The sequence below is a fragment of the Xenopus laevis genome, chromosome 4S (genome assembly GCF_017654675.1).
Source record: "Xenopus laevis strain J_2021 chromosome 4S, Xenopus_laevis_v10.1, whole genome shotgun sequence".
NCBI lineage: Eukaryota > Metazoa > Chordata > Amphibia > Anura > Pipidae > Xenopus > Xenopus laevis.
In genome coordinates this window covers 47,607,542-47,630,121 of record NC_054378.1, presented here as the reverse complement: position 1 = coordinate 47,630,121, position 22,580 = coordinate 47,607,542, and the positions used below count along the sequence as shown (strand labels likewise).

The window sequence follows — 22,580 nt, the reverse complement described above, 5'->3', positions numbered from 1 at the left end:
TAAACATGACACTTCAATATTAGAAAAGCAGTCACAAATGGAAAACAGAAAGTATTTGGAAATAGTCTTTAGTTCTAGGAAACAACTGAAATGAAAAAAGTGTTTGAAGGTGAATGACCCCTTTAAGGGGGGTAGGATAATTATGTATAAATCTATAAGGGGACTATACAGTAAACTCTCTGATGTTTATTCAACAGTAGATCATTCCAGTGGGCTTCCATTTAGATGAAAAGAAATTACAATTCAGAAAAGTTTTTTTTACAGTTAGAGCTGTGAAGTTGGTGAATTCTCTCTCTCAAAAGTAGTTGTACTGGGAGATATATTGCAAAAGTGTTGGATGCCTTTTTAAAAGAAAAAATATAGGGTTACTGAAATAAACACTTAGTACAACCCAAGTACAAGTGATGTGTTGGATCTGAAGTACAACTCCGTGAAAAATCTTGATGCTTTATTGAAAAAAGTCAATAATAATAACGATATTGTGTTTTCACAGTGAATGTTGAAAAAATTGAAGTAAAAGCATTTCCACATAAGAAGAAAGAGAAAAATACAGACTATTGTTTTGAGGTATGTGATTGAACTTGGCATGAAATAAAGGGTTATGTCCTAGTGGAACTTACTATTGGCTCTGATGCATTTGGTTAATACAATTAAGTAAGACTTCATTTCTAATATGCTGATATAGCATAGAGAGAGAGAGAAAGACTCTTAAGGAAAAAAGTACCAGGAAAAATGCATATTTTCTGTCTGCTATTAGTACAGGATAGTTCACATAGTAACACAAAGCTGTGCCAAGATTTTAAATTAAAGTTGTGATCTCTGTGTGCAGTTTTCCACTTCTGTTTTTTCCATCCCCTTTTCTCTCTTATTCTCAAAATATGCATCCCTATAATAATAATATTTTTAAAGTGTGAAGACATTTTGTCTGTTTATAGAGAGGCAGCACTGTGTAAAGGCTTCAGTCTTCAGAACCTAAACTTTCCCAGATTGATTTAGTAATTAAAAGGTTGGTACAGTAAATGTGTTTTGGGGAGGTATTTTGGAATGAAGAACATTTATAAATTGTCCATTAAAGCTGTAATTACTTCTTGGGAGCAAATACATACATACACTATTCTTTAATTGTTTGCCATTTTTATTCTTTTTTTAGGTTTTTTGGTCTGATTCTTCTGTAACTTTAGTAACAAAGTCTTCTACAGATGTCCTTGATCTTATTTCCAAGGTAATATATGTATTTGTTATAGCTCTTCATGAGACTTTTATGACTAAACTTTCATCATATAAATGCCCCTTTTTGTAATCCCATTTCATTGCCTACACAAGCTTTAATTGTGTTATCTTCTGTCACGTGATTAGGGCACATTCGTTTTTTTAAAATTTGTTCAATATGCATCTGCCATAGTCTACCTTTAACTCCTCTCTCAGTGTAGTTATTATATGTGAATGAGCCTTTCAGATAAAGGCTTGTTTTAAGTAAAGTAAACCCGAGTGCTAGTAATCAATGAAAAACTCTGTATGCAAATAGTTTCCTCTCATTGGCAGCACTATAACTACTGGGAAGAGATGATTGGCTGAATGCTTCCCGGGTTTCGGTGGCCAGCCAAGGTTGGTTTCTCCAGTACCCATCACTTTTCCCATTCATGACACTGTCACAACATGCAGCATTTATGAATGGGGGAAACTGGAAGTTCAAGACCACATACAAATCACTGTTATGGAGCATCTAGTGCCATTTGCTACACTCAAACAATGCATGATCTCATTAGTTGCTTATAAAACTGATGGGCTATGGCAACTGGAGGCACATGATCACTGTCTTTTAGATACCCTAAAGCTGGCCATAGACGCAAAGATCCGATCGTACCAATCATCGTACGGTCAGACTTTCCCATCTCCCGACCCTTGATTCGTACAATCAAATCTTTGTGTCTATTGCCAGTCACCATATACCATAGAGTTTATGTATTAAAGTAATTATAGGATTAAAGTTGACCACTACATATTCTACAATAAAATATAATGGCAGTTGCTACATTGTTCACGGAAGAACAGTTAAATTTGCTCATATTCAGTGTTATTTTGGGCTCCAGTCCTTAAAAAAAAAGGATGACCTGGAGAGAGTGCAGAGATGTGAAACTAACAGGTTAAAGAGAAGGTGTAAGATATAAATTGCTAGGGTAGACTCTTACAGTTGGGCTTGTTTTTCTGGAAAAAAGATGCTTACAATGGGACATGATTACTAGGTAGAGGACATTATAATCGTATAACGGAAGATTTTTATATAGATAAAAATGATCAACGCACCAGAGACCACCCCATTAGATTAGAGGAACAGGATTTGCAGTGAGGGTGTGGAATGCCATGCCTGCAGTGGCCGTGGCAGTGTTGTGATGGCAGATTCTATTCATGCCTTTAAGAGTGGATTGGATGATTTCTTCAACAAGCATTATATCCAAGGCTATTGGGATGTAATATTGGTTTATATAGTTTGGTACAAGTGTGTGTGTGTGTGTGTGTGTGTGTGTGTGTGTGTGTGTGTGTGTATTTGCACACGGGATAGTTTTAGATGCAAGAAAAGAAGTTATTTATTCCACTCAACCTTTTCGTCAAACAGACAACCAGGGACCCATAACCATGCCAGAATTTAAACCCACAGTAATTTTTCGCCGCCAAAATACGTTGCTAGACAACCACCATTCACGGGGGAACCGTTAGTGAAGAACAACATATATGTGTGCAGGGAATAGAGGGAAGGAAGCAGAACATGTAGAAAGCATAGCGGTAAATTAGTTAGACATGAAGGAGCAGATTTTTAGATCGAAGAACCAGTAAGGAGAAAAGGGGTTACCACTGTGCCAGATAATCGCTACCCCTTTGTGCTAAAACCAGTATCCAATCGGATTTGCAGCAGCACCCTAGTTACCCAATCCGTGAGTGGTATAGAGGTGGGTGTATATACAGGCACTGGGGTTCATTTGGAGGTGTTGAACTTAGACTATTGTCTTTTTTGCAATCCAACTTAAATATGTATTCTTTTAGCTATCACATCTGTTCCCAGAAGAAAACTTGGAGAAATGCATTCCTTACCGTGTTGGCGTGGATTCTTACTCCTTGGAAAGAAACCACATGGATCTGGAGTTAGATCTTCGGTATGAACTCTATCACATCTATCACACATCTATCACACAAGAAAAGTTACGAGGAACTCTTCAAAGAATATTATGTCTGTTTGTGGCCATAATGTAGCCATATTAGTTTTGTTGCTGCTATCTTGTATTACGGCTGTAGGATCTATTATCCGGATGTTGCCTGGTTCCTGGATAAGGAATATTTCTGTAATTTGAATTACCCTTTTAGTCTCTTAAAATCATTTACACCAAATATGAATGCAGTTTAGTTAAAATCAAGTATAGTGTAATGTTATGTTATTATCTGATAAAAAAGGAGATTTTTAAACATTAGAATTATTTATTATAAATTGACTCTGTGGGAGACCCATAATTCATAGCTTTCTGGGTAGCAGGTTTTTGGATAAGGGATCCCTTGCCTATATTAATATACTTTTGTACCATGAACACGTAGCATAATATTTTTTTAAAAAGAAGAGTAAACTTTATTTGTTAAAGTCAGATTACCCGGTGGTTGTTATAGCCCTATATGGCAGAATGTGTATTTGTCATGACCTATATACATGCCTATACATTATACATTATATTATTTTGTGTTCTTAGATATCTTCTATCTTTGCCTCAGCAAGTTCTAAAAAGTGATCTGGTCAGGAAATTCTTTGGTCCTGTTTCCAGCCATCAAAACTTGTGTAAGTATAAAATTCTAACTTTTGTGTTTTGTTTTTTTTATAACCCATATTCGTAAACATTCTTATTTCCCTTTGCTTTAGATCCCAGCAACCCATCTCACATAAAAACGTGTACCCCCGTGGCTACACCTATACGGTAAGTTAGGAGTTACCTTAACGTTTAATTGTAAAAAATATAAAAAAATTCTTAAAGAACAAGGAAGCCCTTTTTAATGGTTTTGCCCATCAGATAGAGACTCCTTTGATGTGCTTAATCGCTAAGTTTATATAGGTATGGTATCCATTATCCGGAAACCTGTTATCCAGAAAGCTCCTAATTACGTAAAAACAGTCTCCCATAGACACCATTATAATCAAATAATCCAAATTTTTAAAAATGATTTCCTTTTTCTCTGTAATAATAAAACAGTAGCTACTTGATCCAAACATATCCAAAGATATAATGACTCCGTATTGGAAGCAAAACGGAAAGATCCCTTATCCGGAAAACCCCAGGTCCCAAGCATTCTGGATAACCGGTCCCATACCTGTACTTTTGAAAAGCACAGCCTTTGCATACATTAGACTAATTTGTTAACATCTATTCCAGTCCTTTTCCCACATCCATGATTTATGCCATGGCTTCCACATAGGGTTGCCACCCGGCCGGTATTTTGCCGGCATGGCCAGTAAAAATGATGGTTGATCCCAATGTTATTAACAGGGAAAACAGATAATATATAGGAAGGCCGGTATTTTTTTCCAGAAAAGGTGGCAACTCTACTTCCACAAGATGGAGGATGTGCTGTCTGTACGCATGCGCCATCATAAAATAAATTCATTTGGGCTTTCCTTGTCCTTTTAAATAAAGTATCACTAGAATTAGGGCAAGTCAGATAACCCACCATCACACCCTGGCCTCTCACGTCAAGCTTGGTCCGGTGCTCAGCAAAGGAGGGGATCGGCACCCCTACAACACAAGATAAGAAGAAAAATTACCGGCACTCAGGACTTAATGCAAGCGGGCCAAGCCCTGCATGTTTAGTGAACGTAAACTCGGCCCGCTTGCATTAAATCCAGAGTGCCAGTAATTTTTCTTCTTACTAGTATTAGGGCCACGGATGCACAGAATCCAAAATTTATCTTGGGATTCACAGATTTGGGATACTATGTTAAGCCAAACTCAATACAAATTCCTTAAATCATGTGACTTTGGTTCAGTTGTCTATTTGGCAAAATATTGTATGGATGATTACATATTTAAAACAAAACCATTGCCATATGCAGAAAATTAGTTTGTGTGACTCTTTTCTGATTCTAGCACAGATATAATATTCATCCTGGACCTTTAGTTTGTTACCATCCAATATGAGACTACTTTCTGCATATGACTTGATGCTAAAATTCATAAAAATGTATACAGTGCAAAAGAACTCGGAACACCTGTGGATATGTATGATTATTCTAAAACATTATTCACAATGCATACCTCGCAGTGGGACAGTCCAAATTTTGACAGCTCAGCCTGCAGTCCCAGGTTTCTTATTCCACTGAAAAAGATACAAAGTTTCTGCAACTTAATTAAAATAAGATGCTTTTTGGCAGAGAGCCCAGAAGAACACTAAACATCTGCCCTTAGATACATTTGTAACAATTTAAGATATGCAAAGAAAGAATTGTAACTATTTAAGATAAACAAGTCTCTTGGGAGAACTGAGCTTAAAGGAACAGTAACGTCAAAAATTAAAGTGTTTTTAAGGCATCAATAAATAATTCATTGTTGTCCTGCACTGGTAAAACTGAGGTGTTTGCTTCAGAAAGACTACTATAGTTTATATAAACAAACCGCTATGTAGGGACAGGGACAGCCATTCAAGCACAAGACAAATAGTAGATAACATATAAGCTATTCAGAATTGCTTTGTATACTAAAGGGCTTATTTGTTATCAGCTGTTTTACCTGTGCCTTTTCAGCTTTGGATCACTGCGTCTACAGCTACACAGCAGCTTGTTTATATAAACTATAGTAGAGTTACTGAAGCAAACAAACCAGTTATACCACAGTGCATTATATTTTAATTAAAGCACTCTTTGTTGGTGTTACTGTTCCTTTAAAGGGCAATTTAAGATTCATTAGCAAAACTAATAACACATAAAAAATAGCACTAAAATTCCCAGAAATGTTCCAAATTGTGTAAAATGGACATGGTAATTAAGGTGTGACCATAAAGTTGACATGGCACAACTTTTTGTCCCTCTTTCTGTTTTTGAAATGTTGGGAGGTATGACAATGGTCTTTTTCTGCACGAGATAGGTGGGTTTTCTGTGCATGCAAGTACAGGATGCTAGTTTTAATGTGCCTTATCAAAAGTTTTATGTGTACTGCCTTAGACTTAATCTATTTTAACATGTCTGTCTTTGGTTTCAGACCAATATGTGGTGTTGCCAGCATCCAATCGTCACAGAGCAGCATTTCTTCACACCACAGTGGGGCAACTGTAACGCTTTCTCCATGTTCACACACAGGGAGTTCTAGCTCCTCTTCACTAGCGTATCGGCCCCCGATGGAAACTTCTCCCTCTGTTATGGTAGCTTCTACTGTGCCAAGTCCCCAAACACAAGAACAGCAGGAGATATTGGAATGGCTCAGAAAGCTGCGCCTGCACAAATATTATACTGTGTTCAGTCAGTTATCCATGAAAAAGGTAAAACATGCTACCAGTTGACTGGCACAATTGAGAATATATTGGCCTTGTTGTGAATGGAGCATAAATATGTGATTTGCATTAAGTGATACAATATATTTCACCTGCATTTTAATGCTGCTGGCCCTAGAATATATTTATAATATTTATGTAGGTATTGTTAAAGCAGAGATTTAACTGGAATAATGTAACTTGTCATTCCCATGCTGCTCATAGTAACCTGTGAATCATTTTTATGGCACCTTTTTTGTCCAGAGCCAAACCTCTGTTTTGCTTGTAAACAACTTATGTGATAATTTCACAAAACCTTACTTCTTTCATCAACAAATTTACCTTACTTCTATCACCAACAAATTGCTGTGGATAGGAAGCTACTCTACTATGATAGCTTTTTATACTTAACGTGAACTACATCTTACAAGCTGCAGGGTAGAGTAGGCTTGTGGTGTGAGATCTAGTTGCCCCCCTTTAGGACAGATACACACACTTAGATCTGGGGAGATTTAGTCGCCCGGGTATTAATCGCCTCTTCTTTGGGGGACTAATCTCCACGCTTCATTTTCCAAAGTTGCCCGAAATTTCCTCGTGAGGCAACTTCAGAAAATGAAGCGCACCGATTGCCATCCTGCCGGCAATATAAATTATAGCTGGCGGGAAAACAGGGGAAGGCAGTTTGGGGAGAATAGTCGCCCGAAGAAGAGGAGATTTGACACTGGGCGACTAATTTCCACGAATCAGAGCATGTGTCTCAGCCCTTAGTAGTTGGCTTATATTTTCGCTCTGTTAGACTTTTTTCCCATGGGTGCTTGTAAGCCTAGCCATTTTCTGACTTTTATTTCCTTAAATGGAACATTTTTTTCCTTGCCTTTTAATCCATGTTTTGTGCGCACATATCTTTTTAATTATTAAACAATTTGTTCCTGAATTTTTTATGTCAAGCATTGCAATCCTTGAGGTCATGTTATTTTTATGTATTGGTTGCAAGTTTCAAGTAGGTCTATGGCACACAGGCATTTTAGATTGTTGATGTTTTTTTCTGGAAGGACCTCCGGCGATCAAAAAGCCTTTTCCTATTCCAGTTTATTTGTCACTTCTCTTTGTATATTGTCAGCAATCAGGTTTTGTTAGGTGCTACTAAGAATATTCATTTGGGGGTGAAAAGTAGAAAAACCTATTCCTTTTTCTGAAATGTAAAAAACTAAAATGTTATTTGCGATGTCATATTTTAAAGTACAGGTATGGAATCATTTATCTAGAAACCTGTTATCCAGAAAGCTCTGAATTATGGAAAGGCATCCTTCCATATACTCTATTTTATCCAAATAATCCAAATTTTTAAAAATAATTTCTTTTTTCTCAGTAATAATAAAACAGCGCCTTCTACTTCCAAACTAAGATTTAATAAAACCTCACTGTAACCAAATACAGCCTATTGGGTTTATTTCATGTTTACATGATTTTCTAGTAGCTGTAAAGTATGAAGATCCAAATAAGGGAAAGATCCATAATCTGGAAAACCCCAGGTTCCATGCATTCTGGATAACAGGTCCCATATGTGTAATACATTTGTGAAAGAGAACTACTTCTTTAAGAATGTGAATTACATGTTCCATAGGAATGCCTGCTTTCTTCTAGAGTTGCATACCAGAGACAGTGGAAGGAAGTCTATGTCAATGGGGGTGCATATTTGGATCTCTGTTATTTTCCAGTAACAGTTAAACTTATTTTTGCCATTGCCATTAGGTTGTTGTATATGAGAAGACATTTAATAGCTAGTGATTCACTGAATTCATAATCAGTGGTTTAACTGAATATAGATTCCTACATGAAAGATTTGGTCAAATATCAAACCAAATTCAAACTCTAATCGTGGGTTTGGTGTATCCCTAATAATAGCCCTTTTGTAGGCACGTTTCTAGACCCTGTGGCCACCTGATGATGCACCGCTAGTGATGCACCAAATCCTCCACAGAGATTTGGTCAATTACTAAACCAAATTCAAAAATCTAATCCTGGGTTTGGTGTATCCCTAATAGCAGCCATTAGCAGGCATGTTTTTGGATCCTGCACCCCCCTGAGGCAGCCACAGTGATGCTGCCACCGTGATGCTGCCACCCTCACCCCTCCAAGCTTAAATTAAAAAAATGTTGCACTCTCTGCACTAGAAGAGTCAAAACACTTAATTTCAAAATTGGAATTTGACTCTTGCCGTTACCAGGAGCTGCTTTTTGCCTAGGGAGCCCCTTGCCCTCTGCATTAGTATAAACATTTAAAGACATTTTACTCCAGGTTTAAGTTGCTCTATAACTTTAAACATACCTAAAAAAATGGCTTGAATTGCCAGTAAAGATGATTTTGATCCACAAGTTTTGATTCATACAGTTGGATCCTTCTTGCATTAATAGAAAACAAAGCATCTCTATGTATTCCTTTTTTTTTTTTTTTGCACCTAGTTTTTGAGTCTCACGGAGGAAGATTTAAATAAATTCGAGTCTCTAACAATGGGAGCAAAAAAGAAGTTAAAGACCCAACTGGAGTTGGAGAAGTAAGTGTGTCTCTTTCCTGCTTCTGTCTGTGTGAAAGGTTTGAAATGATATGAGACATATTAATACTCATTTCTTAGCTTTGCAGCTATTATGTGCCGGTGTGCAATCTCGAAAATTAATTAATCGTAAAATAAGGAATAATAAAATAGATACATAAAGGAAACAAAAGAGAAATGAAAGATGCTCAAGATCTTCAGCTTATCTAGTACTTACCATAGAAATGTTTTGGTAGCTTTTTTTTTTTATGGGCCACCTGTTGAGACTGCACCATCTGAGCGGTCATATTTATTTGGCAGCATTAAAGGGATTTTGTTATTTATAGCTTTAATCAAGGCAAAATCTGAAAGTTAAGTTGCATCCTACTACCTGTTTGTAGGATCACAATCACAGTGACTCGCCAGTGCCCTGAGAAGCCCTCTGCATACAAAGCTGCTCCTTACCTCACAGCCTAACAAAGGCTTCAGTTGAGGGATGGGAGGGACATTGTTTGTACAGATGGCTTCTCATTGGAGTAAGAATTATTTTGCTTGTGCTCCTATGAATAGGAAGTAGAAAGTTACTACTTGAAATGTCAGACATTGCCCCAATTAGTGCAAAAATAACCTGTACCTAGGGGCAGATTTATCAAAGGTCGAGGTGAATTTTGAAATGAAAAAAATTTGAATTTCGAGCTATTTTTTGTGTAATTCGACTAAGGAATAGTCCAAATTTGATTCGAATTTGAAAAGAATTAGAAAATTTGAATATCGAAATTTATCATGTACTGTCTTTTTTTAAAAAAATGTAACTTCAACTATTCGCCATCTAAAACCTGCCGAATTGCTGTTTTAGCCTATGGGGGACCTCCTAGAACCTATTTTGGAGTCAATTGGTGGACTTTGAAAAATCTAAGTTTTTTTTTTTTTAGGAAAAACGTCAAATCGAATTCGATCAAATGCGCTATTACTTCAATTAGTAGGATCCGACTTAATTTTGGTTGGTCTTTTTGAATTCGAATTTTGAGGTTTTTTTCAATTCGAAATTCGACCCTTGATAAATATGCCCCTTAATGTTGCCAAATAAATATGATCTGTCAGATCGTGCAATTACAACAGTTATTATTTCATCATTACAACATAAGAAAAGTGTTAAGGCCTATTCATTCATAACTCAAGTTGTTAAGTTCGGTATACTTCCTTTCTAAGGCTATAACAACCACCATGTTATCTGTGGAGTTCTGTAGCCTTTCTTTAGGGCCTGACAATCACCGAATGTATAGCAAGCGTGTACCCTCCCATACAAACACAAAAAGTGCACAGATGCCAACTGTAGCTTATATAATGTAATTATGTTTTATAGCATTATATATTGTTATTTGCCTTTAAAAGCAAAGCTCAATTTAAATGGCAATAATTAAAACAAATATTTGTTGCCATGTAAATTTAGCTTGTGGTACGAAGCACTAGATGGGTTTTTTAATCATTCCGGTTAGGAAAATAATTATTTATGTTGGGCAAGCTTAACCGAGCAGTAAAATTTTCTGACAAATGATTGATCAGACCAATACTCTTAGGGACTGAACGACCGCTTTTTGGAGCATTATTGCATTGAATAGGGCTTGTGCTTAACATACTACCAATAATATTAATTAACAAAAATAAGTATACTTTTTTTATTTCTTTGATTTAATAGAGCAAAGTCTGAAACTAAAAGGAGAAGGAAAGTCTTCTTCCACTTGGGGGTGCCAAATGTTAGGCACCCCCAAGTGATTGCATTTACTTACCAGAAACCCCGGGCCGGTGCTCCTATCAGCAGAAAACTGCGCAGGGTTCTTCCAGCGATGGGCACGGAGCAATACTCTTCTTGCTTCTTCTTTGTTCAAATTTCCCACAGTGCGCGGTAGAACTAAATATCCGACTTTTTAGTTAAAGTTTGGCTTTTCGCTCTACTGCACAATCGCTGCAATGAAAAGAAAGCCGCTAGAGATCACTTTGTGCTGCTCGCTAGAAGAACCCCAGGCCGGTGCAGTTTTCTTCTGATAGGAGCATGGCCGGGGTTTCAGGTAAGTATATACAATCACTTGGCACCCCCCAAGTGGAAGAAGACTTTCCTTCTCCTTTAAAGCAGTAAGCAGTTTCATAGGAACATGAACAAAGTAAATCACTAGTCCACTAAAAAGCCCTCTGTATAAACAAAACCTTTTTTCCCCTCACTTCCCGATACATACGAGCACATTCCAAGCAAATCATCAGTCCATTGAGATGTCTCTGTATAAATAAACCTCTCCCTTCCCCAGCTGTAGCCTGTTGTGTTTTTAGCTAAGGAGCACCTCAGTATACAGAGGCTTCGCAGTGAACTGTTCATGTCCAGTCAGAACTTGACTTTCACTTTCAGATCCTGTTCTTTTTAATTGAAGAAAAAACATACATATTTCCTGTTTAAAATAATAGGTAAATCAACACTTTTCTGTGATTTGTACCTTTCTGCTCTGGTTTATGCAGTTATTTATACTCCTTATATTGATATGACTTACCCTTTCATATAAATATTCTTTCTAGGGAGAAGTCTGAAAAACGGTGTCTGAACCCATCCCAGTGTACTTCCTATAGCAGTAGTGGCATTGCTAGGGTTCCACCTACTAGCCATGTGGGCCCTGTTACAAATGTTCACTGTAATCACTCTACAGGTAATAGATATGTATTTATTTATCCATAATAACATTTCAAAGGTTTAAAGGTGCTCTTCCGTGATAAAGTGTATCACGTTATTTCATCAGTGTTTATATCAATTTATTTTAATGATGATATTTTTTCAAGCATGAATGTTGATTACATGCGAGTGCATACAGTATGTAATAAAACTAAAGGAGTAGGGTGAATACACCAGTATGATGAATACAGCAGTTTTGTTGTTTCTGACATATTACAATTTTTTGTCCTGTAACCTCATGCTTGAAATTTCTATTTTAACAAAACTATATGGATTACAAAACCTTAGCACTTAGCGGAATATATCTGATGTCCCTTTTCACTGTTAAATATCCATCATTAATTTCTAGAATTGTCTGTAGATGTGGAGGTCCCAACTCACCAGATGCCTCAAGAGGGCAGTTCTTCTTCTGAGTATTCAAGTTCTCCATCAAGTCCAATGGGTTTGCAGACACGCGACGAGTGCTCAGACAGCGCAGAGGAGATGGATAGACGTAAGGATTTACATGTTTAATGAAAGTGGGGGGTACCGGTGTATTTGTAACCAATGTCATTTATTGGATATGAATGAATCTTGTTTCTCTTTAGGGCTTGGGAGACATTTAGATTGTGCTGAAAAAGAGAAGTCTGTTTTATTAGTGAATCACTTTACTTCAAGTTCTGTTCGCCCAACAGCTCAAGTTTTACCAGTTCAGAATGATGCTGGCTCTAACATTTCCAATCATCACCCCTCGCAAATTCAAATCTTTACAGGAATGACTTCTCATATCTCTCCAGTCCACCTTATAAATACAAGAGGATCTGCAGACTTAAAATTGTTTCCGTCTTCTGCACACTCCCTTTTCTCTTCGGAAGAAAGAAATAAGGCTTCATACGGGCCCAGGAGCAGCATTAAACTAGCCAACATGATTTTAGATGTCAAGCCCTCTTCAACTCCACTGCAAACAGGTCCAGTCATTTCCATAATGACTGATAGCAGTTCAATACACAACAGTGTTAATTTCGGTGTTCGAGCCAAAGTAGGAAGCTCTGTACTGGGTGAAAGAGTAGTTAAGCCAACACAGCAACCGGCATTAATGGTGGAGACCAGTACTCCTGCCACTATTGCATCTACTCCAGTCTTCCACGTGGCAAGGCCGCCAGTCAAACTTCTTGTATCCACTTCTGATTCTTCCTTGGTTGGACAAACAACTTGTTCTAGTGTCCCTCCTGCAATAATAAACCGAAGAAATGTACTTTATACAGCCAATACCAAAGTTGCTTTTTCAGCCATGAGTGGCATTCCTGTAGCCCAGATGTCTGGCAACTTCTGTTCAAATAGCACTGCCACTACAAGCAACAATTCCCCTGCATCATTATCTAATATTACTAGCCCTGCAACTAGTTCAAGCCCTGCTCTTTCTTCAGCATCTGAAAACAGTTGCTATAGCAGTAGTGGGAACACGCCTACAGTGAACATTCAGATTGGAAATCAGACTCCCAGCCATCACCATGTTCATCACCAGCAGCAACAATCCCAGCAACAAGCAGGATGCACAGTATGTAGTTCCTGTGGCTGCAGTGGAAACTGTGGTACTGGTAGTATGACTGTAAACTATGGCAGCTACTTTCAACATCCTTTTCCAGGCTCTTCCATGTTTCCATTCCCTCTTCTTCCTTTCAGCCCAATGTGCAATAATGGCTATGTAAACACCCAGCAATACAACACTACATTTCCTGTAGTCCATACTCCATACAATAGCAGCCTGAACCCTGATTCCGTACTAAGTGGGCAGCCCAGTTTCTCCATGCCCCCAGTGCAGAACTTTATGCCAGGCACAGCAGGGTTGTATCAGCCTCAGGGAATGATGGCATCTGCAAATGGCACAGTTCACAAAAAAAACGGTAACCTTTCATGTTACAACTGTGGAGCCAGTGGCCACCGAGCTCAGGATTGTAAACAACCATCTATGGACTTTAATCAGCAAGGTAAACAATCAATATCCATCTTGATTTAATGGTGCATCGATCCTTTATATTTTTTACTTTTATATTTGACTATGGAAATTGTAAAAGATTGAGGGGCCTATTTTTATGTACTTTAAAGGAAACGTTTATTTGTTTTTATACCCCAATTATACAGTGAAACATAATAAAAAAACAAAGAACGCAGGTAGAAAACAGTAAATGCGTCATGAAGTACATAAGTTATTGGTCATTGATCTAGAGGAAGGGAGCAGATTGAAAGCCAGGTTTTATTTAGCATGGAGGTCCTGGAATTCCAATATAGATCTCAAATGGCATTGGCAGTCCTAACAGCAAGATTGAAGGTCACTGAGTCTCCCACCAGGAACTCCAGGTTTTATCAAATTTTTTGTAAGTACCTCTGGCCTCATCGGTGCGTTTGATAGCGGAGTTGACCAGGTAGATCCAGGAGTCTCTGGTTGGTGAATTAGGGTTCATCCAGTGCAGTAAATACAAAAGGGGGTTGTGGGAGCACTCACATTGCTAAGTAGAAATGTATATAAGTATAAGGTAAGTGCTACTGACATAACCAAATGGGTCAGTGCACATCCAGTGCAGTACCACATTTTTTTTTAGCTTAATATAATAACACCCTGATTTTCAAGCGGGCCTGATTGGTGGTGAGGACATCATCCAGAACTCCTGAGGTGCCTATTTTTAATACTGTGTGTAAGGCCTGTCGCTAGACATTGCTGTGTAAACAATGGAGTATTTATCAGTTTGTGTATGCATTATAAGCAGTCAAGTACCTCTGTGTAAAATTTGGCGTAAAAGTAAGCAGCAACTTGAAAACGCTATGAGAAAAGTACGGCATTCATCCATGGCAGTTTTTTATGTTTATTTTCCAGAGCGACTTTATTCGGAACTTACTTGCCTCTTGAATTTTTCCTGTTGACTTTAATGAATCTGATGGTCTGAAGCGGTGTAAAATAACAGTGTCAAATCCAGTGTAAAAAAAAAAACACACCTTGATACATTTGCCATTTATTTTACACAGCTTTTTACATTTTTTCCAACTTTCGTTGTTTTTACACAGCATGATAAATAGGCCCCTAAGTGTAATGGTATATTCTGTGCTAGGACTTTCCTTAGCGTCTATAAGAGTTAAGGTACTTGGCTATATTTGTTTACCCTCTAGAAACATTTACATTTATTTTATAATCCTCCTTATCTGTCAGTCTTCAGGTGTCTGTACATAGGCATATTTTGGCTTCAGATTTTGCCACACCAAGTTGACGGCAAGAATCTAATCAGGCCATGTGAAAAATCTTGTTGGTCAAGGATCACCTTGACCTGTTCTTGTGGTCCTTGACTGACTGGCCTGCCCAGGCACTTATCCTTTGATTGTTGGCCTGCATTGAGCAGCACTGTATTCACGAGTGGTGGATGGGGGAGGCACATTTTGTGCCACTTAGTAGTCCTGTGCTTACAACAGGGCCTTCCCTCGTGTTTTGGGTTGTCAGATGCCCCCGATAACTCCTCGTCTTCTTTTCTGCTGATTCATAGCACAAACTCACCATATACAAAGCTGATTTATAGTTAATACTGATTTATCTTACATTGCAGATTAAGAACAAGTGTGTATACCATCAGAATATCATCAATATATCAATCAGCCCTGTAGCATCAGCTTCTATGACAAATTAACCTGGCTTTCTGCTAATGTTTCTCTGTAATTAAAAAATGAAACAACGCGATGTTCTAAAGGTTTACTAAAAACAGAATTTTCATTTATCTTTCCCTTCTTCCTCATAGGAACGTTCCGTCTTAAATATGCTCCTCCAGCTGATGGGTTGGACTCTGCTGATTAAATCACAAGCCTGGAATTGTAGAAGATGTGGCAAGTCATCCTGCCTAGCATCAGTGATGCGCATCACATCTAAAGGTGCTTTACTTTAACCTAGACTGGAGTGAGATATCTTCAGGGACTCTTTATTTAGAAAATTGCAAATTCTGCTTTAGGAGATTTTTATTTTTAATGGCGGTGACATATCTGGCCATATTAGGCCTCGGTTTTTATAGAATTTGGGATAAAGAAGATTTTACTGGTGAAGTTTGACATATTTTTTTTTCTTGAAGAAATTTGAACATTTTTAGGGCAGCTATAATGATTAATGTAAAGTCTGAAATCGCCTCTACGAGACAAGATAATTCTGAGGTGTTGAACGCATATTTTGTACACACACACATATATATCTATATATGTATGTACACATATATATAAACTAACTTGTCAGGAAGTAATCACTGGGATTCTTGCGGATTGCACTAGGGAAGAATGTATCATTTTTCTTGAAACTTCCAAATGTTCCTGGGATAAAAGAGGGAGCTTTGCAAAATTTCAGAAGATGCTGGATCTCTCAGAACTTTACCTAACGAGTATTAAAAGACTCACGTGGCCTAAAGAACAATTTCAAAGCCTGAGAATTTGAAAGTTCTATACTATTCTCCAGTGATACTTTTAGTACTTTGTCTTTGACAAGATTTGCACTTTATTGTTGAAATGTTTCAGCAGACATGGGTTCCAAGTTAGAAAAGCAAAGAATACTTATGTATAATATATATATGAAGGAATATCTAGGGAAGAATACTAAAAAAAAGTCCTTTGCTTCATACCAGAAGCATCACAATTTTTTTAACCTTTTCCCATGCATGAAAAGGGTGAACATCCAACTAAGGGCTTTAGGTTTTATTAAAAAGTTACCATTAGACTCCAACAAAACACTAAACAGAAACAACTACTCCTTGTCAGTGGAGATGTCCTACTTCTTGAATGATCTTATCTGAAGGATTGTGTCCTAAATGTTTTTCTATCTCCAGGTATCTTCTCTGGTAAACAACATCCTTGGGTGGGGCGAAAGACAATGTTAGCACTTGATTTTTAAGGGCAGAGACACACACTCAGATTCGGGGAGGTTAGCCGCCCAGCAACAAATCATCTTTTCTTCGGGGCGACTAATCTCCCCGAAACTGCCTCCCGCCAGCTAGAATGTAAATCACCGGCGGGATGGCAATCGGTGTGTTTCGTGGCCGAAGTTGCCTCATGAGGAAACTTCGGAAAACAAAGTGCTCTGAGTGCCGTCCCGCCGGCTAGAATCTAAAATAGTCGGGGAGATTAGTCGCAGAAGAAGAAGAGGCTAAATCTCCCCGAATCTGAGCGTGTCTCTGCCCTAATGGCTACAACTAGTGGTATAACAAAGGTTTCCTGGAACAACATTTCTCTTTTTTTTTTGCGTAACCAAAGACTGAAGTAAAAAAGGCTTTTATTAAGTAAATATTTTCTTGGTAACCCATTTCCGAGCAGATACTTGCTCATGAATGCACTCTTTGGACCCTGCCTATTTAGCTTTTAGCTGCTTTTCATTAAAATATAATAATTAAAAAATGACATATTAGCAAAGCTTCAGTGTACATTATGTAGAACAAATAACGTTTCTCACTGTTATATTTATTTCTATGCAGTGAAAACACTGCAGATGTGTATGGTGTGCTTCCTCTCAGAAAGTCTTAGTATTATTTAAAAGGAATAAAATAATAAAGGGAGTAATTCCCATACTTAGAGCTATTTCTCGTTTATACTAAGCCATTATCAAGGCATCTATAAACGCCCAGGTTTGTAAAATAGCTCTGTAGATGCCAAAATAACCTCTAGAATAGAGGATTTAGAAGCTAGCTGTACTATACAACTTCAATGCAACCAGAGGAAACACAAGTAGGATTGTTTGCTATTTTTAATAGTAGCATTCATTAAAGCTGAGCACTTATTTGTCTCCAGAGGTTGTCCAACACTAAATACTCAAAACACCTAATAGTTGCAGACACCGTAAAGCAGACTGTTATGGCAATAATACATCTTGACCCAATTTAATGGATTCCATGGGCATCACTTTATGATTTGGTGATTATTTTAAATGAAGCAATGCTGTTTTCTATAAATGTTTACTAATTGAAGGATGTTCCATGGCTTAATTTTTCTTTTCACAAACAATGTTACACCATGCATCCAATACGAGGAATCTATAAGTTTTTCTATAAGCTCTATCTGTTCAGTTCATCACACATTTCCCGTGTTTTCAGTTAGCTCACCGTTCTAATGTAGTGGTTCGGGTGCAATATGCCCCGAACCCTGCTCTTATTGGTGCCCCAAACAAAAGGGGAGAAAAAGACCTTATGTCCACAATATTTCTTGCATGTAAAGTTATACAGATAGGCTTACCCTTTCGGTAATGTGACCCGGGTGCTGCCGCCCCGAGTCCGTCGCTAAGGAAACAATCCGCCGTGTAGAATCCCAAAGTATGGGAGCGTACTTCCAGGGTCACAGATTGGTCGCTTCAACTTTTCAGTAAAAAATTACTTTTATTTAAACATTGGTTAAAAAAGAATTACATCAGTTAATTTTTCTTTTGCCATGGTCCATATGTGCGTTGAAAGCCAAATTTCTGTTTTTAAGAGAAATGTTCTGGACTTGAACTGTAAATCTATATAGGAGTATTATAATATGTATATTTTTAAACATAAAAAAAGAATGCCCCCCCATTATCATTTTAAGTGACCTGTGCAGGAAAAAAGGAAAATGTCTCATTCTGTTAAAAATAAAAGTCCTCAAATAGGAAAGAACACTGAACTGGACAAATAGGAAAGTGTATGTAATAACCAATGGAAAGTAAAAATACACAGAAGGGCTCATTGGGCTTTGGATTTCTAACTGTTTGAAAGTTCGAAAGACAATATTCTCTGCCAAAATCATCTCTAATATATTATTTATTACATGACATTTTAGCTTCATATACATTAGCCTTTATACGGCAGCCTCCATGCTTGAAACCCCTCTGTAGCCAGAGTAAGTTATTTTAATGGCTCTTTTCTTCACTGCATTTAATAAATGCTGAACTGGGCGGTGCTGTGGCTAATTTTTTTTATTACGTGCTGATAATAATAAAGGAAATCCCAGAAATTGGCTTAATTCTAGTTACTAGCTGCTAATAGTAAAATAAACTTCTAACTTGACCCTAACGTACATAGCTGTCATTATAGCTGGTGCAACACTGTGTAGAATTGCTTTCATTTTAATGTAGAATGCTGGAAATGCCTCTGATTTTTAAATGAAAAATCACCAGTGCCTATCTGCAGGGGAGAAGGATGCCTCTGTCAATAACTGCTGATTAGTTACCTACAAGGCTTATTCCAGCTGGCAAAGGTGACCAGTAATAATAAAAATCCATGTATTTCTTTAAGTACATCAATTGCAAAGTTCAGTTATATTGCATATCATGCACAATAGGAGTCAACTTTGGGCGACTTTGAAAAACGAAGTGATCCAAGTGCCATCCCGCCAGCGATTCACATACTAGCCGGCAGAAAGGCATTCTGGGGAGATTAGTTGCCCGAAGAAGAGGAGATTTGTCGTTGGGCGACTAATCTCCCCCGAACGCTACGTGTGCCACCACCCTTACAAGGAAAACTACTGTTACTCAACTTTTGGCAAAGTTGTTGCACATTTTTTTTTCCATTTATTAAAGGCCACTTGTCGGGCCAAACATATTATACCCAACCAAAGGTGCAGGCTAATAGAGCCTGCACTCCGTTTTGGTGGGGAACAGTAGTTTTTTTTAAAAAAAAAAAAAAATACGCACAGTGCCCTTCCAATGTCACGCGCATGGACATAATGAGCAAGTTGCGGCATTTGCTCATTATGCGTATGCGTGTACCCCAACATGGCTGCTCATACCGGGAGTTCCCTCCTAACAGTGTGGGTGTCTTAGCGCTGGCAATTTTGGAAAAAATTGAAAAGACTATTACCCCCAACCGAAGTGGGGGCTCTATTAGGCCACACTTTTGGTTGAGAAAAATGTTTTTTCCAACAGGTGCCATTTAACGTTTCTTGCATCCAAAGCCACTAGTTGCACTTGTGTACAGCTGCTGCCTTCTGTTCCAGATCTTGTGCAAGTTAAAATATAGATACAGGGTTTCCCTACTGACACAGGAACCCTGGAGCTCTAGGTGCAGAGTTGTCAATTTGATGAAACGATTTTTAGATCATTAAAGTGCAAGAGCAGGTGCACGTGTTTTAACGTGTTAGTTGCATCAGTCGCATCTCCTCCTCAGAACTCCAATTAGGCATTTCCATGTGCCTTTTCTAAGGTGCTTTTTACATGGTACTTGTTTTTTATTTAGTACCATCTTCACAGCAGTGAAATTGGCTCCGCGACACCTTGTTTAATCCCTCATTGTTGGCCATGTTAATGTAGAGGTTGTAGTGAGGTTGGCCAGGTTTAGGGCAGTTATTAAACCTACACTTTCTAAACAAAGAACCGAAAGGTTTGAAACATGTTGTGCCTACAATAAACACTTTGAGCAGTTAATCTGCCTCCTGGCCATCACTTATACCCTGCAAACTTTTAACTTGTTGAATATCGTACCCCGGGTGGAGGTACAATAAGGAATTGCCATTAATCATCAGTACTAGTCCAATTTGTGTATCGTTTGAACTTTCTAGGTTTTATTCTAAGTGAATTTCAGCCCAGTCTGAAATGGAAACTTCCATCAGTTTGAAAATAAAGTACTGTATGCTTGCAAGGTGAGGCTTTATTAATACTTCATATTAGACAAAGCAAACCTGACACACAGATGCAATTCAATGGGGGGGGGTAACTCCTTTGTTTTAAGCGACACAATAAACCACAGGCATTTCCATTTGTTTACTTGCAACTGTGTTCCAGGTTTGACTTGTACTAGGCACAAAGGGGTTGTCCTTGTGTCACTGATTTATACTTCCCCATGCTCTGCTATTTCCATAACCAGTTGCTAAAGTTGGATTTAAGAAAAGATATATTTAGCACTTTAGACACATGCAGTTGTGACTTACTTTAGTAAAGCTGCAGTCGGGGAGTATCAGTATCATGTTAAACACTTTAACATATATAAACACTATAAACACTATACATGTAAATGAAGATCGGGATTCTTAAATGGTAACTGATCCTGCCCTATGACTTCTAAACCAGTTGGCGTGCTACAAAGTCTAAATGTAGATTCCCTTCCATACAACCTGACAGGGCATTGCTAGTTTTCCAGAGAGGAAGTAAAGACAATCACGTGTGCCAGGAAATACATTATCCAATTTAAGCACATTAAATTAAAGCAAACTAAAAAGCTTTCTCTGTTCACCTTTAAAAAAACAATAACTGTTCCTTTAGGCGCAAGTAAGCATTTTGATGATAGTGTCTCATTACATAATTCCTTCCCCTACCTTTTAACATATTATCGTTAGCCACGGTAGAAACATCTTGTAAGCTAGTGTTAGAGCTTTTACTAATAGCACTTTAAAGTCCCACATTAGGGCGAAGACACATGGTGATTCATCATCGCAACTTTTGAAATGAATTGTGGCGACTGATCGCCATATGGTTTATACACTAACCTATGCATGCATAGTTGCAGCAATCCGATTTTTTTTTTTAATGTTTTGGCGACGAATTGCCACGTGTCGTCACCCTAAAGGTTACAAGTAATAATAGCACTTAAAAGTCCCACGTTAGGACGAAGACACTTGGTGATTTGTCACCGCAACTTTTAAAATAAATCGCAGTGACTGATCGACATATCGCAAACGTCCCATGATTTATTGCAGTGACTTGTAGATTACCCTATGCCTGCTAACTTGCATCGATAATGGTTTTTAAAATGTTGCAGCAACAAATTGCCCCGTGTGTCTTCGTCCTAAAGGTTACAAGTAGCTTTAACAGTGACAGCATCCTCTTAAAGGGGCCTTTTGTTCAGCAGCTCTCTAGTTCAAATGTAAGCAATTAAATTGCTGTGGTTGAGAGAGAGAGAGTGAGTGTTTGATATACTTGATCAACATGGTGGCATGGAGCTAAATAGAGTGTAAAAAGAACAATAAGGTCTAATGACCTGCTGAAGTCCAGTTTAGGTTGCTGAGATATAAGGGCACTTTACACATGAACATATATATAATATTGCAGCAAATACTTCCTGGCCAGTGACAGATTAATGACATGTGGGGCCCCTAGGCTGTAATCCACACAGGCCCCTGTTCAGGGCTACTATTGGGTCCAGATGTGAGCAGATCCAGGCACAAGTGCACCAGAGCACGGGTTTGGTACCTTGCATGCCTTTTCCCAGCAGGCATACAATAAGTATTAAAAAAAGAAAGGGGAGCCTGTGCATTAATCTGCCCCTGGCTATTAACATTTACTATATACGCAGTCTGCTCACAACTGCAGGAGTTATTTAGGACCTGGTTTCCCAGATGATGTTGAACTTGACTCCCAGAATGCTTTAACTCTTGATATATGTTAAAGACTGATGGTTGTTTTAGTCAAGCAACATCTAGAGACCCAAGGTTAAGAGAAGGGGCATTTTGGGGATATACGTATACGCCTCTTTGGCAGTGTGCGACACCGTTCTACTCACTAAACGAGTGTCTGCTTGGGAATCCCATTTCTGCTTTCTGCTCTACATGTATGTTATTATAAAGCCTGTCTCATGTTTTTGCTTGAAAACTTAAAGGGACAGTTCAGTGTAAAAATAAAAACTGGGTAAATAGATAGGATGTGCAAAATAAAAAATGTTTCTAATATAGTTAGTTAGCCAAAAACGTAATATATAAAGGCTGGAGTGACTGGATTTCTAACATAATAGCCAGAACACTACTTCCTGCTTTTAGTGTTTAGCTGGCCATACACTAGATCCACTCGTTTGGCGATGTCGGCAGGGCTATATTGGGTTAATCCAAACGTTTGGCCCTAGGACTGAACAATTGGATTACAACAAGGAGCAATGGCCATCCGACAGGTCGATCGCCTGGAAAATTAAACTATGG

At 38.1% G+C, this 22,580-nt stretch overlaps 1 protein-coding gene across 4 annotated transcripts in view; it reads left to right on the top strand.

The window, feature by feature from the left end:
- zcchc14.S (zinc finger CCHC-type containing 14 S homeolog) overlaps window positions 1-16,695 on the top strand; it is a 49,066-nt gene extending 32,371 nt beyond the window's left edge. For 3 of the 4 annotated variants that reach the window (XM_018240454.2, XM_018240453.2, XM_018240456.2), the window contains exons 4-14: window positions 494-567; window positions 1,151-1,222; window positions 3,040-3,149; window positions 3,732-3,817; window positions 3,899-3,953; window positions 6,225-6,501; window positions 8,955-9,046; window positions 11,585-11,712; window positions 12,085-12,228; window positions 12,323-13,702; window positions 15,494-16,695. In XM_018240454.2, coding sequence (XP_018095943.1) covers window positions 494-567; window positions 1,151-1,222; window positions 3,040-3,149; window positions 3,732-3,817; window positions 3,899-3,953; window positions 6,225-6,501; window positions 8,955-9,046; window positions 11,585-11,712; window positions 12,085-12,228; window positions 12,323-13,702; window positions 15,494-15,549 — 2,474 coding nt within the window. In that variant the 3' untranslated portion in view covers window positions 15,550-16,695. The remainder of the gene's footprint in view (window positions 1-493; window positions 568-1,150; window positions 1,223-3,039; window positions 3,150-3,731; window positions 3,818-3,898; window positions 3,954-6,224; window positions 6,502-8,954; window positions 9,047-11,584; window positions 11,713-12,084; window positions 12,229-12,322; window positions 13,703-15,493) is intronic. The other variant, XM_018240457.2, reaches the window with a different exon arrangement.
- The last annotated feature ends 5,885 nt before the right edge of the window (window positions 16,696-22,580 follow it).